This window comes from Urocampus carinirostris, chromosome 1 (genome assembly GCF_059441175.1).
Source record: "Urocampus carinirostris isolate Australia breed hairy pipefish chromosome 1, RoL_Ucar_1.0, whole genome shotgun sequence".
Taxonomy (NCBI): Eukaryota; Metazoa; Chordata; class Actinopteri; order Syngnathiformes; family Syngnathidae; genus Urocampus; species Urocampus carinirostris.
Genome location: NC_142349.1, coordinates 36,728,019 through 36,743,898, shown reverse-complemented (window position 1 = coordinate 36,743,898; position 15,880 = coordinate 36,728,019). Strand labels below are relative to the sequence as shown.

Here is a 15,880-nt window from a genome sequence, read left to right as displayed (position 1 = left end):
GAAAATAAATTAGGTGAATCATGGACTAGTGGCCAGCCAACCTCAGGAACTCATTTCGACCAACAATTAAGCATTTCATAATATTCATTTATATTATTGTTCCTACCAAGTTATTTGTATAATTGGCGTAAGGGTGGCTGGCACACTTCTCTCCCTCTGCAGACCATAATTTCAACCATTTGTGAATCAGGTGGAATTCTGGGAGGTCTGCCTCCCCCTCAAAACCCCAAAGTGTGTTATTTTCTGTTTCTTTCCACCAACCGCCCTCTCGCTTGCGCTCCCTTCTTTCCACTTCCATTAAGTACAGAAGGACGAAAAGATGAACTCTTTTTGCAGAGACGAATGACTTCCTGTAAATTGTGACACACACAAGTAAGTAAAAACTGTATTTTAATCTCAGTTTCTGTTTTAGATTTGACGTTGTTGTTGGCTTGAATCTTTGCAAAGAGACACTTTGGGTTTCCCGGACAACATCATACAAGAAGCCTTGTGAGGGGATAAGTGAAATCCAGTTCAGCTAGTTCTTAAAGTAAAACATGTCTTCCTTTTTTGATTATAATTTTTCATTATTAGTGCACTTTTGCATATAGGATACCTCCATCGCTTCAAGTGCTAAAATATAAATTTTAAACACAAAAATTCATCCAAATTGGGTCAAAAATGGACTGATCAATCTAATCCATGTTTCTTGGGCAATATGGCATTGATTTAAAATGAAATGACTTTTTATGGTTGTTTTGTGAAATACAACCAAATGGATAATTGCTGAGGTTGTTGCAATAAAACATTTACAATACAACACAAAATGTCACTGTTTAAGTTTTTTTTAAGAAACATTCCATGTGAGTGTTAAAAGGGATGACCCAATCGCTTCGTTTTACACAAAACAAACCATTTTGGAGTCAGATGTTTTAAAATAGTTGCACATTTTTTGAGTCATTGGAAATGAAATTCCTTTTCCCCAGTTTTGCAGGGGGTTATTTGTTTTATTTCAATATTTGTAAATGAACTTTTTTTTCCCAAATTGACCCATTTTTTTATTCTATTTATTGTTATTTTTAACAAAATTCCCTATTTATTTAGGTTGTACTGTTTTAAATGAGATTTTCTGGGGAATATTAAAATAACCTATATATGTGTGTGTGTGTTATATACAAACGCAGATTTTTGTTTAAAAACAGAAAGACAATTGGATCAAGTTAACCTATGACGGTTTACAAAACCTCTGAGGGAAAAAAAAATATTTTAGTGCCGATACTGGAACTCGTAATCTTCTTCTTATGAATAATTTACCATTTTTTTGTAATTTAAATTAATATATTAATGGTCTCCAAAATTTGCTAAAGATCATATACTTTACCTCAGGTATATGAATCGACTCACATGGTCCTTGGTTATATATTTATCATATATATGTTTGTTTTTAATTTTTACAACACTCAAAAGCTGATCAGTTTATTTTGTTCCTCATAAATTTCACTTAGAATTTGGAGAAAAAAGACGAGCAATGAGACCATGAGTCTGTAGTTGTTGGCACGCCTGACCTGTCGTGTTTGCATAAATTTTCTTCACATTTTTTCTTCACATTCCTCTCGGTCGCCGCAGTTGCAAAGCAATAAAGGTCATGAGGGGCGAAGAGGTCGCCCGTCTTGCTGTCTTCATCCTGCTTGCCGCCACAGTACAAAGTCAAGTTAACCCAGGTAGATCCTCATCTTGTTCTGCTGTGTTGCAGACTGTTTTTTAAAATTCTTTTTATACTTGGGTGACATTTGGAAGAAGTACATTTTCAGCAAAGTGAGACGTTGATGAGCTGTTGGCATCACAAGATACTGTAGCTGTCTTTTATAGGCTAGCTTAGTAATCAAATCACATGAGTTTTAAATATTACCCATTCAAATGTATAATTTTAAGATGGATGAAGAAAGCAATATAAGGTAGGTGGAGTGCAGTGTGGCGTGTGTGTATGTGTGTGGTTTACCTGATATGCAACAGCAAATATCATCCAAACAGGCAGACCTTTTCACAAGCAATTTTTTAAGCGTAGTCGTGGGCAGCGCACACAGCTACACACTCGCTGCACTTTGAATATTTTCACAGCATAAAGCAGATTTGTCCCGCTGCTCAAACAGAATAGGCAAGTGAATACATTGACAACTCCTCTTAATTACCAGGTAGGGACTGACAAGAGAGCAGGTACAGAAAGATGTAACTGTGACATTTTTTTAGAGAACATGGAAACAAAAAGCTTCATATTATAGAGTCTAACGTGTGTCTCACGTGGATGTGGTGGAACTCTTGGAAAAGGAATGAAGACCGAAAAGCAAGCCTCCTGAGACTGGCACTTACACAGTGACACCTCTGTTCTGCAGTTGAGGCCGCAGGAAGGGGACTGGCGGAAAAAAAAACACTTGCACATGCACACACAACTCGCCTCCACACTTTGCTTGAAAATACACGGACTGTATACAAATCCATATGGTATGTGAATGTGTTCATGTATCAAGCATGCCTTGTGTGGTTGTAGAAACATGTCGCTATCCTCTGGGTATGACTGGTGGACAGATTCAGGATGAAGATATCACGGCTTCAAGTCAGTGGTCTGAGTCCACAGCAGCAAAATTCGGGAGGTATTCCTTTTATTTTGTCAAGGTTCCCCCATACACTACAAATGCTTTACATTACAAAAATGTATATATATATATATATATATATATATATATATATATATATATACATATATATATTTTATAGTATTATAGTTACCATTCATATGTGCCGTGTTTTGGCCTCTTGTGGCAGTGTGGTGCCGCATGTGCCTGGTGTACAAACATAAAGTGAGTATGAATTCTACTAAAATGTGTTTGTTTTTTTTGTTTGTTTTTGTTTATTTGATTGTGGAGAAATTGTTAATTTCAGTAATATTATCCTACATGTAGATGTTTCTGAAGGCTTGAGTGTTTGTATATTCATAACTTGAAGAAGTAAAACCAAACTTAAGTAATGCCAAATTCATTTTGGCATTAAATGGATGGTTAGAATTGGACTAGTAAAACATTTGAGATGTTTTAAAGAGGAAGAATTTTTTGTGTTTTATATACAATAATATAAACAAAAATGAAAGGCTTCTTAGCAGCATCCGGGCATCACTTAACCGACCTCTTAAAACCGCTTAGAAGAAAAAGTGTACGCCATCTTGGGGAAGCAGTGAACCCTTCATACTTCTTGGATGAGTGCAATCTTGTCCTTTTCTATCTATGGGTACTGTCCCAGACGTTTTTTACTCCAGGGATGGTAAATTACAAAAATAATTTTACAAAAAAAAAAAGACAAAAATTCAGCCCACTTTTACTGTATTTTCTGTGCTCACGTCTGCCCCATTGATTTTGTTGTTCCTGTATGAGCCATGGCCCCTTCCCCAGGTGCTGCCTTACCATTTGCTACTGGTGACACACAACCAAATATGCACATATAAACTGACCCCATGATTACAGTAAATGTATTTTATAATTTTAAAAACGACTTGGATATGAGTATATAGAGAAGAAAGAATATCTCCATGACAAAAAATTCAGTGTCGTCATACTCTGTGCTTGAAACCGGACCACCCTACTGTATTCATTTGTATTACGCTATCTCTTCTTAATTCTTACTGGCGGGTTCTACAGCATCAGTTACATTGGGAGCAAAGGAATTTCAAATAGCAATCATTATACGTTCAAATGATTCGCTTCGAATGATTAGCAGAGTAACGCACCGAGTTGTAGAAACAGTTGAGATACAAAATCTTGTTCGTAGCATGTTACAGTGTGCTCATCACCTAGAGAAAAAACTGCACTCCAGGAAAGTGTTCCTCTGTAAGTTCCGGCACTGGTAATGTTTAGTGGATACAACAATATTTTCTTTCCCCTTTTGTAGACTGGATTTTGACAACGGTGACGGAGATGGTGCCTGGTGCCCTGACGTTGTTTCTGAATCTGAGGGCCTTAAAGAATATCTCCAGGTTGACTTGCGCTCTCTGCATTTCATTACACTGGTGGGCACACAAGGGCGCCACGCTGACGGCATGGGCAACGAATTTGCTCAGCGATACAGGATCCAGTACAGCCGCGATGGAAGCAATTGGGTGGGCTGGCGTGATCGAAAGGGACAGCAGGTGAGCTTCTCAGAGTGCTTGCAGGCTTCTATGTGAACATCATGTTTTACTCTGCAGGGTCTGTATTTGCAGGTTAAATGTGTCACAGGCTTTCTAGTGTGACCCATTACTTGTTTTTTTTACATCTGCTTAATCTTCTAGGTGATTGAGGGAAACAAGAATGCATATGATGTGGTGCTGAAGGATCTGGAGCCTCCAATTATCGCTCGATATGTGCGCTTCATGCCAGTGACTGACCACTCTTTGATCGTATGCATGAGAGTTGAGCTATATGGCTGTGAATGGCTTGGTTAGTCATCCTCTTTAACTTCAATTATCAAAAGAATGTCAAACATATGATCCAAAAGAAGAAGCAAGTCCCTGGGTCAATTCTATCAAAAGTTACCATTCATTTGAATAAATGCTATAACCGAACCAAACCAAATGCTCTCCTCAGCCGCTAGAGGGCAGTCTTGAGTTTTTATATTGTGGTGAGTTGGTTCAGGTGCAAAACTCCATTCACTCAACTGTTAAAGTAAACCAGTTAACACGTGCAATGCCAAATTACCTTTTGTTTGTGAATAAATGTGTTGTGTTTAGAAAAGATCCGTTGTCATCCGCAATTAAAATATTTGGGGTAGGTTACTAATGTAGGCTGAATAACAAAGCATAAAACTGAAAACAAAGCTAACAGTTTAGAGTTGTACTGTTTTGGCCTGCTTCAGAACATAAAGTATGGATCCTGCCCCAGAATCAAACTGAGTTTGACATTCCTGAATAATGCAACTTCCATTGCTAATTTTATGTTTTGATCAATACAACCATTTTCCTTTTAGATGGTCTGATGTCATACAGTATGCCAGAAGGGCACCAAATGATCAACCAAGGCCTGAATGTTTCCTTCAATGACTCTGTATATGACGGAGCATCAGCTGAAAAGTGAGGGCACGCACTCCATGAATAAAAGTCTTAAACTATACTTGCCAATTGAAGTCATCTTACAGTTAAAATGTTAACTTTTTAGTTGAAATTCAACTTTAACTTTGTTTTGTAAAGTTTTACTGCACAAATGTTTATACAGATATTTCTTATTTCATATAGAATGCATAATCAATGAAATTCATGGTCTGTCTGTCTGTTTGCCTGTCTGTCTAATTAATCTCCCTACCAGAATGACAAAAGGCCTGGGACAGCTGACCGACGGAATGTGGGGTCTGGATGATTTTCTCCACAGTCACATTTACGGCATGTGGCCTGGATATGACTATGTTGGATGGAGTAACAGGACCTCCCCCAAAGGTTACATTGAAATAATTTTCCAGTTTGACCACATCCGTAACTTCACTTCGATTAAGGTGATGATACAAAATGCAGAAAATGATTTTGAGAAGTGGAGAAAAAACACCTAAATTCATAGTTTGGTTTTCTCGTCCGCAGGTCCACTGTAATAACATGTTCAGCCGAGGAGTCCGATTGTTCAGGCAAGCCACCTGCTTTTTTCAGTCAGGTGTAAACTGGGACTCAGACCCGATGATCTTCAGGCCACCTGCCGACCAGGTGAGCCAAAGTGCCCGTTTTGTCACTGTGCCCCTTGGGGATCGAACTGCCCACGCCATCAAATGCCGTTTTCACTTCAATGACCTCTGGATTCTGATCAGTGAAGTCGCCTTCCAATCAGGTGAAATGATCAAGCCTTCATTGTTCCTTAAATCTTTGGTGTCCAATCAGTTTAATTTTGCACATAATGTTCAGATGCATTCTGCCTTCCTAATGTTGATATCGTCTCTTTTGTGTTTCCTTACTATTAGGCTCAGCAGTCTACAACACATCTTTGACTCATCGAAAACATGGACACCCGACTAACTCGCTTCCAGGTTAGGTTTGGTTATCTAACTGGTTTCTAGGGGAAGTCCCAAAAACTAACTGCAAATGCTCACTGGCTGGTTTTGATATACTATTAGTGTTTAAAAGTTAAAGGGTTCATCACTTAAATCAGTGATCCAGGGCACAAACCGTGAAACCTCATCTAGTGTGCAGCAGGAAATTGCCCAATTTTGTCTCTGCATAGATATTAGTAGGTGGCAACAGATAACTACATTTATTTTCTTTTTATATGTTAATCTTCTGCTCAGGAGATAGTACTGTCACATCCAGAACAAAGGGTGGACCCAGTCGCGTAATGTTTCTCACAAGTTTATTGAGATAAAGAGGAAAGGCAGAGCCCGCGATCCGGTGCTCGCTGGACGCGGGAAGCAAGCCGCTCACAGAATCAGAAGGTGTTCCGAATGCGGAAGTGGATCTTCCGAAGCAGGAGATCGAGGTGTTGAAGGACGGGAAAAAAAGGTCGATAGCCGGGTCAATAGAGCAAAAACGTGGTCGGGATCAAAAACAGGTCGTAGCCGGAGACCAACGGGGAAATCAGGAACTGATGGGTGGAAAAACGGGTGCAAAAAGCGGGACCGACGGAAGTCAGAGTCAAGATGCTTGCCTTGTAAACACAGAGGTTCTCTGACGGACTGACAACCGGAGAGTGAAAGGCCTGGGCTTAGAAAAGGACAGGGAACCAATCAGGTCGCCCGCAGCGGCTGGCGCCAAATGAGCGGGCACAGGTGATACTAATCAGTAATCATGACAAGTACAGGGAAATATATTTAATAACTTATTTTGCTCAAAAGCTGTCCAAAGGTGGAGTGCATGTTTTGAGGTGTCCTTAAAAAGTTTAGAAATAAGTATGCATTAACAATGCCCAACGGAGTTCAAAGAGACTTTATATTTCCCCCCACCGCACCTATCTGCTGTTATCTTTCTTTTACCCTTGGATTTTCGGCCACTGAGCCCATTATTCTGCAGGGAACGAGGCGTGGGGTTTAGGGCGATAGGAATGGGATTTCACATTTTCACCTTTGAGATAACATTAAAAAAATAATAGTACCGTAAATAAAATATATATATATATATATATTTGACTAAAAAATTCCATGTGTTAGAACAGAATTAAAGGCATTTTACCAGCCCGGTAGCCTAAATGGTAGGGCGCCCGCTCTGAGACTGGGAGGTCGCTGGTTCAAGCCTCGGCCGAGTCATACTTACAACATTGGTACTCATTGCCTCCCTGCTCGGCGCTCAGCATTAAGGGTTGAAATTGGGGTGTTTGTCACCTAATGACTTAAAAAGGGCTGCGCCCTGTTTGGCTGCGGCTGCATCGGCTCGCTAAGGTTTAACTGTACGGGTCAGGTGTATCGAAATTCCGTTCTGTGTGCATTGTTACAAAGAATGACAATAAAAGTAAATTATTCTTCCATTCATTTGCTCATTTTAAGAATTGTTGTTTTCTTATAGAAAAGCAAGATAAGGAAAGAGTAACTCAGGTTAAATCCTAAATTACTAATTAATGTATACCTTGTATTTTCTCCTGAGCCACAGTCACAGCAGATAATTACAAAAGAAATTTAGGCAGTGTGAAAGCTGTACATGTACCTGGAATAAATTTTGAAACATTTTTGAGGGACGGTGGGCCTCGAGATGGTTTGATTTAAAAAAAAAAAGAGTGCCTCGTCTCAAAAGAGGTTTTTGGAAACACTGGCTTAAATTTAGTGTTTAGCCCCTTTTTCCTTCATAAGCAAATAACGCCACCTGCAGGTAGCTTATTCTACTCTCAGGGTCCAATAAATGTGTGTATTTAAATTTAAATAATTCAAGACGCATTCCTGTTTTTCAGGGGAGGATCCAACTCACAAAGTGGATGACAGTAATACGAGAATCTTGATTGGCTGCTTGGTGGCTATTATTGCTATCCTTTTGACCATCATAGTTATAATCTTGTGGAGGCAGGTGTGGCAAAAAATGCTTGAAAAGGTACGAGACTGTCAATCGAGAGCAATCTTTCGTATGCCAAGACAATAAGGACTAATTGTAGCATTATGTTTTTAAATAATATAGGCATCACGGAGAATTCTGGATGAGGAGCTGACAGCACGCCTTGCGGTTCAGACTCAGGCCTTCTCTTTCCAGCGCTCTTCAATGACCTCCTCTCTCTCCACTTGCAACTCCACCTATGAGAGAATTTTCCCTCTTTGTGCCAATTACCAGGAGCCTTCTCGCCTTATCCGGCGACTGCCTGAGTTTGCACATTTCTCTGGACACTTGGGTGAGCTCGCATATTGTTGCAGAGGAGCAAAATATTAGTTATGAGATAGTACCTACTTGTTACGACAAAATTTACAAGAAAAAAGTATTCCATCCTGTAACATTACACCTGAAATGTATATAATTTAGTGTAAATTGATAGTAAGCTGACTCTTCCAAGCACATGTCTCATGGCCAAAGTGGCCACCCATATAAGTGTATTAGGCTAGCGAGACAATGCTGAGAGAAGCACACAAAAAAACAAGTCAAATGAATAATATCACCAAAGCTAGACGTCGGCCGTAAAGCACTCACTGAAGCTAGATTAAACAAACAGAAAACTATGTTTATTTTACTTGACATAAAAGTCACTGATGCTCCTTTATATAATAGATATTAAATCAATCAGTAAAGTCCCCTGTGAGAATGTATTTTTCTTCCATGTGCCCCTCAAGCTAAAATGAGTTTGACACCCCTGCTTTGAACTGTCTGTTTAACAGTGACGGGGAATTTTAGTTTAACTTGAAAGAAATTGAGACATTAAATAAATACAACAAAAATGTCCAAAAATAATACAGTTTCCCTCACCAAAGCATATATTTAACCATTTTGTTGTTGTTTAATGGGGGTGCCTTGACACAAAACATAGCTCAGGACTCTTACGGAAGCCTATGGCGTAACTAACACGAAAATCTGTTCAGACATTATGGAGCCTAAACATCACATACAAACGCGCGCACACGCACACACACACACACAGGAATTGGGTTTATGATAGATTAGATTATATTACATTAGATTATTGAAAATAATAGTTATTTAAATGTGTTCTTAAAAACCCTCAAAAACTTTTCAAACTTGTTTACTTTCATCACAGCAAAAGAATCGTCATTGATCAATAGCTGTGAATAGCAATGAGAATGTTACCTATGTAAATATACATGTGAATTATTTTATTTTTAAATTATAAAGTAGCTTTTTTCTATATGTTTTGTAAGTTGGTAAACCAATCTTTTAAAAATCTGTTTGGGTTTGTGTGTGAAACCTCACAAAACAAAACACAGCTCTTGGTGTGCCAAGTAAAACAGAGTAATGAAAATATTCCATCAGCCCTCGTTGCATTTAATTGTTATATGTTGGGCCCTCGGAGGAAAACGTTTGAAAACTTTTTGATTTAGGAACATGCTTTTTGCTCTGAATTTAAATAGAGTACTCATAAGTTAAACACAGGGCAGCTGAGTGGTTTGCACATCCGCGGCACAGTTCTGAGGTCATGGGATCAAATATAGCTCCCAGCCTTCCTGTGCAGAGTTTGCATGTTCTCTCCGTACTTGCGTGGGTTCCCTCGGGGCACTCTGGTTTCCTCCCATACTCTAAAAAACATGCATGTCAGGTTGATTGGCCGGTCCAAATTGTCCCTAAGTATGAATGAGCGAGTGAATTGTCTGTCTCTGTGTGCCCTGCGACTGGCTGGCAACCAGTTCAGGGTGTCCCCTACCCACAGCCCTAAGACAGCTGGGATGGGCTCCAGCACCCCCGGGACCCTGCTTAGAATACGCGGTGAAGATAATGGATGGATGGATGGATGGAAGTTTAACACAAGACCACATGTTTCCAATTTGGAAATATCCAGCTTGTTTAGTTTTCACATAGACACAACATCCTCCCACTTAAACATCACTTCAATGATTCCTCACAGTTTCTTTTGTATTAGAACCAAGCAGCTGCTACAAGGCTCTCGCTGCTGGCAGTTCAGAAGTCGCGCCCCACTATGCAGAGGCGGACATTATAAACCTACGGGGGTCAGACAACAGCGGCCACTCCATCACGGCTGTCAATCCCAATATCTTTGCTGGCACCGGCTCATCCATGAAGGAGTTTCCCAGAGACAAGCTAACATTCAAAGTCAAACTGGGAGAGGGGCAGTTTGGAGAGGTGCATGTCTTAAGTTTAGGTTACCTGCAAATGAGATTACCTTTTATTTTATTATTTTATTTAGGTGCACTTGTGTGAAGCAGAAGGAATGCAGGCCTTTTTAGATGACGATGGATCTGGAGAAGGGATTAACCAGGCACCCTTATTTGTAGCTGTTAAAACACTGCGAGAAGATGCAAACAAAAATGCAAGGTAACGAGCCAGTTGGCATTGGGAAAGAGGTGGTTACAGTTCTTAGGAGTAGCCTACAGATATGCAGGTTTTAGTTAGGTAGGTAGGTAGGGAGGTTGGTAGGTAGGTTGGTTGACCATGTTAATATTAGGAGCATTTATATTGTTTTTGAGTAAAAGGGTGGGCCAACCTACAACAGACAAAATTCAAATTTCATAGTGGCAATCTTGTTTGTTTGTACATGATTCAAATTGAATCTTTTCTTCCGGCGCCGTCACGAATGGCAGCCACTCCAGCAGCTCCCGTGTTATTTTCGATTGTTCTCGATTGTTCTCAGCTCAGGGATGCTGCTGGAAATGTGAATTTCCCTTCGGGGATAAACAAAGTATCTATCTATCTATCTATCTATCTAGTTCAGGCGTCACCAACCTCTTTTAAGCTGAGAGCTACTTTTCATTACTAATAGGCACGAAGGGCTACCAGTTTGATGTGCATTTCTAAAATAACTTATTTTGTCATTGCTCTATTGTTCTTACATTACTAATATGCCATGGTTGTAATTATTAGAAATAGGCTCAAAATAAGTTTCATCAACCACTAAAACATCTGAAGTGTACAACAGGACAAGGATAACTTTAAAAATAAATGTTGACCAATTGATCATGTATGAAAATTGAGTTATTTGGTGCCGTGAGCCCGCAAAAAAACACTTCCATCCCCAAAACCATGTAAATGAAATAATAGATGAAATAACTATGTTTTTTACCTTGGTCAATTGAAATAACAAAAGACGCTCTGCAGAAGGAGGAAGTGAGATAATGGGCAAAGAAAACAAAGTCCAAAAAGCTCAAGGCTTGATAAATACAAAAGTCTGACTAGGCACAAAGCAGTTGTCTAGGGTCTGGAGAAGCTGCACAAACCGGCAGAAACATCCGACGCTAGGGACCTGTCTGTGCTGTCATTGTTTTCAGTTGGGTAATGAGAGCCAGATGCGCTTAATAGGTCAATTAGTACTCTGGGTCCCTCTGGAGGGCCACTGGCGTGCTGGATTCTCACACTCTGTCTCATATATTCTTTGTCATCAAAAAAGGTTAAAAATATACAACAGCCTGAAAACTTCTCTATCTGTTTTTAAATGTCAGATAAAAGAAAAAGCTCAGTACATAAATGATGAAAATCGATGTACTTGGTTACTTTGTACTTATGTATCCACTTCCTATTTCTCCGTGTTATGCTTAAGGAATGATTTCCTCGAGGAGATCCGAATTATGTCCTGCTTGATGGACCCAAACATAGTCCGTCTGCTGGCTGTGTGTATGGACACAGACCCTCTGTGCATGATTACTGAGTATATGGAGAACGGCGACCTCAACCAGTTCCTCTGCGGTCTACAACTGAAGGAGGTTGATACAGACTGTGAAGCCAGCCAGGAGGAGAAAGAAGAGAAGAGTATCGTTAGGTAACTCCAGGATATTTCCACATTTCATTAATTTTTCATTTAAATTGAAATGTTTGAGATTTGACATCTTTAGTTCAAATGTTAAGGTGGTATTCAATAATCTTAAAAACACTATATTTCCTGTATTTCATATACGGCGCATCATTCATTATGATGCAGTGAAGGCACACAAGTCAATGACTTTGACACTAGTGGAAACTGTGTCCAAACCATGGCCCAGAGGCCTTTTACGGCCTTTTACGGCCTCCAACTGTTTTTCAGTAGAACACAACTTACACTATGATACATTTAACACTATTCGAACATTTTTTTTCTTCATTAACAGGAATAAACTTTGGACGCGTTTTGCACTCTGTCATGTTATAGATTGTATACCTAACACAAATATGATTCCCAAGTATTTTTTGTTGCGGGTCCAAAGGTAGGAATAGGATGTTCATGCTTGAATAAAGGGGCGGATGTTTTAAGTTGTTACAACATCTTTGACTGCCCCAAAATGTGAAATAACGCTTCTAGTATGTTATTCAGGCCTTCTGGAAAAAATGAAAAAACACTGATTCGAGAGTGATAGTTAAAATACAGAGAAACATTCAAGTGGCCTCAAGTATATCTTTCGACTTTTCTAGTGCAAAGTCAATGACTGGGGTTTTGTTTTTGACATTTGCTCTTTAGTTACAACAAATTGATGGGCATGGCAGTGCAGATCGCCTCCGGCATGAAGTACTTGAGTTCTCTCAACTTTGTCCATCGTGACCTGGCCACACGAAACTGTTTAGTGGGGAAGAACTACACCATAAAGATTGCCGATTTTGGCATGAGTCGTAACTTGTATCGTGGGGACTATTATCGGATCCAGGGCCGTGCTGTATTGCCCATCCGCTGGATGTCTTGGGAAAGTATTCTGCTGGTAAGTGGGAGAAAATCCAGAGTAAATCGAATAATCCTTAAAAAGTCTTAAAATAAATTAAATTCATTGTCCTGAAAATAAGACCTTAGCTGGTATTAAAATGCCTTAAATTCAATTCAATTTTCGAAAGTCTTAAAATGTTCAACACCAACATTTCCTAATATTTATCAATTGTCCACATCCAAGGAGTACAAAGATTATTATTTTTTCCCAGCATAGGTTTTTGTGATGCTATGCTCAAATTGGTCATGGATATAGAAGTGTTATGTTTTTCAAGAAGGTTTTACACTGAACCAAGAAATAGTTTTTCATGCATTATGATAAAAACGCCTCATGAGTGTAGCAGAAGAGTTCTTTGGAATAAGTTATCTTCCTGTTTCAACAGAGGATCCATTAAGTACTGTAAACATCCTTTATTATTTATTGTTTTCCACGTCTAAAACTTTTGAGTGTGCTGTTTTTGAAAGGAATGTTTTAAACTGGAACAAAATGTGGTTTAAAAATCAAATAAAATCACATTCGGTTAAGATTGCCTTTAAACCACGTGGTGTTTTTTTTTGTTTTTGTTTTTTGTTTCAACTTTGTTCTTATTGTCAACTTGGTCTTAAATTCTATTTCAATAGGCATTAAAATGTATTTGAAAGTCTTGAATTGGACTTGCCTTAAGATGTAGGAACCCTTGAACGACTCAGTTCTACTCTTTCCTTATGCCTGCTTTTGTAATTTCAGGGTAAATTTACCATGGCGAGCGATGTGTGGGCATACGGGGTGACATTGTGGGAGGTTTTGACGCTATGCAAAATGCAACCTTATGCTCGCCTGTCTGATGAACAGGTTATTGAAAACACAGGCGAGTTCTTCAGAGATCAGGGCAAACAGGTGAGCTTAACTTCTTTGATCACGATTGATTAGTTATACTAAATATTTGTGTATTTTTCTTTCTTCAAGGTCTACCTGCCCCAGCCACCTTGCTGCCCTGATAGTGTGTATAATAACTTGATGCTAAGATGCTGGAGAAGAAATGCCAAGCATAGGCCGAGCTTCCAGGAAATACACAGTCAGCTGTTGGAGCAGCTTGATTAAAACATGGACCAATAATTTCTGTTTGTGGGGTCGAAAATTGCCCTGTATGCATTTTAAGTTACAAAAAAACCCTGCAAATGTTATCCAGTTGCATTTAACTACTTTGTGAAAAACGGGCTGTATATAGTAAAGTTGGAAACCGGACGTGAATATGTTATGTACACTATTTTCATATTGAATTTTACAATGTATTTATTTTTTGTACAGCCAAATTGGTGTCTATATATATATATATATATATATATATATATATATATATATATATATATATATTAGGGTGGTCCTTATTTTTCGACTTTTAAAATTTCATGCTGTGACCCCTTGAATATGTTCCAATATATACAAAACGTAATTAGGCAAAGTTTCATCAAAATCAAAGGATATTTAGAGGTCGCTCAAGGCCTCTGAAATTTTGGTATGAAAAATAAGGATTTTTCGCACATTATATCCGACCTAGTGTACAAAGTTACTTGTAACTTTTCTTGTGTTACAATTATAAGCAATGGACTGAAATTGGATGTTCTAAAACGCCGTACACATAGGGTTAAGATTTCCGTTTTTTCTCGAAAATTGCCAAAATTTTACCATTTTGGGAAATTTCAAAGTCGTTGAGCTACCTCTAAATATTATCCAAATTGTTCAAAATTGCACACAGTGTGTTTTTATCGATATAAGAACATATGCGGGGGGTCAGAGCCCAATATTTCAAAAAAAAAAATTTCGACCCCCATTAAGGACCACCCTAATATATATATATATATATATATATATATATATATAGGTTAATGTTGTTTAAATAAGGATTGGAAACATATTTATCTAGTTTATGTATGTTTATGTAGGTAATATGCAGTAATCTGAATGGTTCATTATTTATGTGGGAGATTTTTAATTGTTTTGTTACTTAGAGAATGTCATTGTTCGACCTCATTGAACACCATTTGTTTCCTTGCTTTAGATTTCAGATTTGAGTCAATCATCTAAACATTCTGAAACCTGAAATCTTCTTGGAAGTATCAAAAATATTTTTTCTCAAAATAAAGGAAACGAAAGTCACACTCTTTAACAGTTTTTATTTGGTATTTTATTTCACATTTTGACGTTAATCACTCGGTATTTGTTTACATAAGAGAACAAATTTATATGAGGTGTTGTGTATATAATAAATACTGTATGCTGAAGGTTTTTTAAATTACAAAAACTCTGAAAAAATGGGAGTTTAATATTCACCAAGGATCTGAAATACAATGCAAACGTATCATTTGCTGCTCCCATCTTTGTCATTTTATGATTTATTTTTGATGATCAGGACATGGTAGATCTTCCTTTACTTTAAACTGCTTGTTGATGTTCTGTATTTTTTATTGAATAAATCTTTTCAAACAGTAAAACTGTAAGCATTTTTGTTGTCAATCTAATGTGCACAATAGGCTGTGGGGCATCAAATTTGAGCAAAAACCAAGTTTACCAGACTTGGGCAACTTTCTTTTTTAAGTACTATTAAGCCTTTTAAGACCTCAGATTTGTACCATTCTGCTGCATTGCAATGATTATTGACACTGAGGAGGTCTCGAAAATTAAATCATTGTCATATTTCCTGCAAGTTTTATCAATTTAGTCCTCTAATAGAGTGCAAAAAAAAAAAAAAAAAAAAGATATGTCATAATAAGAGTCCAGCGGAACACATAAACCCCGAAAAATGTCTACAATGTGATCTATTTTCGCCAAAGTTATTATGCAATCCATAGAATACTAATTTATATATTTTATTCGTAAAATATAATTTTATTTTCAGTTGTTTTACAAATTAAACAAATTTGATGCATACCTAATTAAAAATGTTCTCAATTGGAAATCGTTTTAGGGGGAAACACTGTAAAATTGCCACCAAAAGGTAACTTATCGCATAATTTTGACACAGAAATAGATTTACAAATTTTTTGAGTAAAAGGCAGGTAGTGAAATACAGTACGCCAAAATGCTTTTCCCTTTTCTGTTGCGCAAGCAATTGTATATTGGTTCTAGTTACCTGCCGTAGTTTGGAGCCCATTGGTTGGTTTTTCAAACC

The 15,880-nt window shown here is 38.1% G+C and overlaps 1 protein-coding gene across 1 annotated transcript; it reads left to right on the top strand.

Moving 5' to 3' along the window:
* The first annotated feature begins 264 nt into the window (after positions 1-264).
* On the top strand, positions 265-14,018 carry LOC148374537 (discoidin domain-containing receptor 2-like). Its single transcript, XM_088355209.1, has 17 exons — positions 265-372; positions 1,606-1,700; positions 2,525-2,627; positions 3,916-4,153; positions 4,295-4,442; positions 4,969-5,071; positions 5,304-5,487; positions 5,570-5,810; positions 5,941-6,006; positions 7,851-7,987; positions 8,072-8,279; positions 9,972-10,192; positions 10,257-10,384; positions 11,604-11,822; positions 12,495-12,729; positions 13,459-13,608; positions 13,678-14,018. Exons 2-17 carry the CDS (start codon positions 1,625-1,627, stop codon positions 13,810-13,812), a joined length of 2,592 nt encoding a protein of 863 aa, XP_088211335.1. The 5' UTR covers positions 265-372; positions 1,606-1,624; the 3' UTR covers positions 13,813-14,018.
* The last annotated feature ends 1,862 nt before the right edge of the window (positions 14,019-15,880 follow it).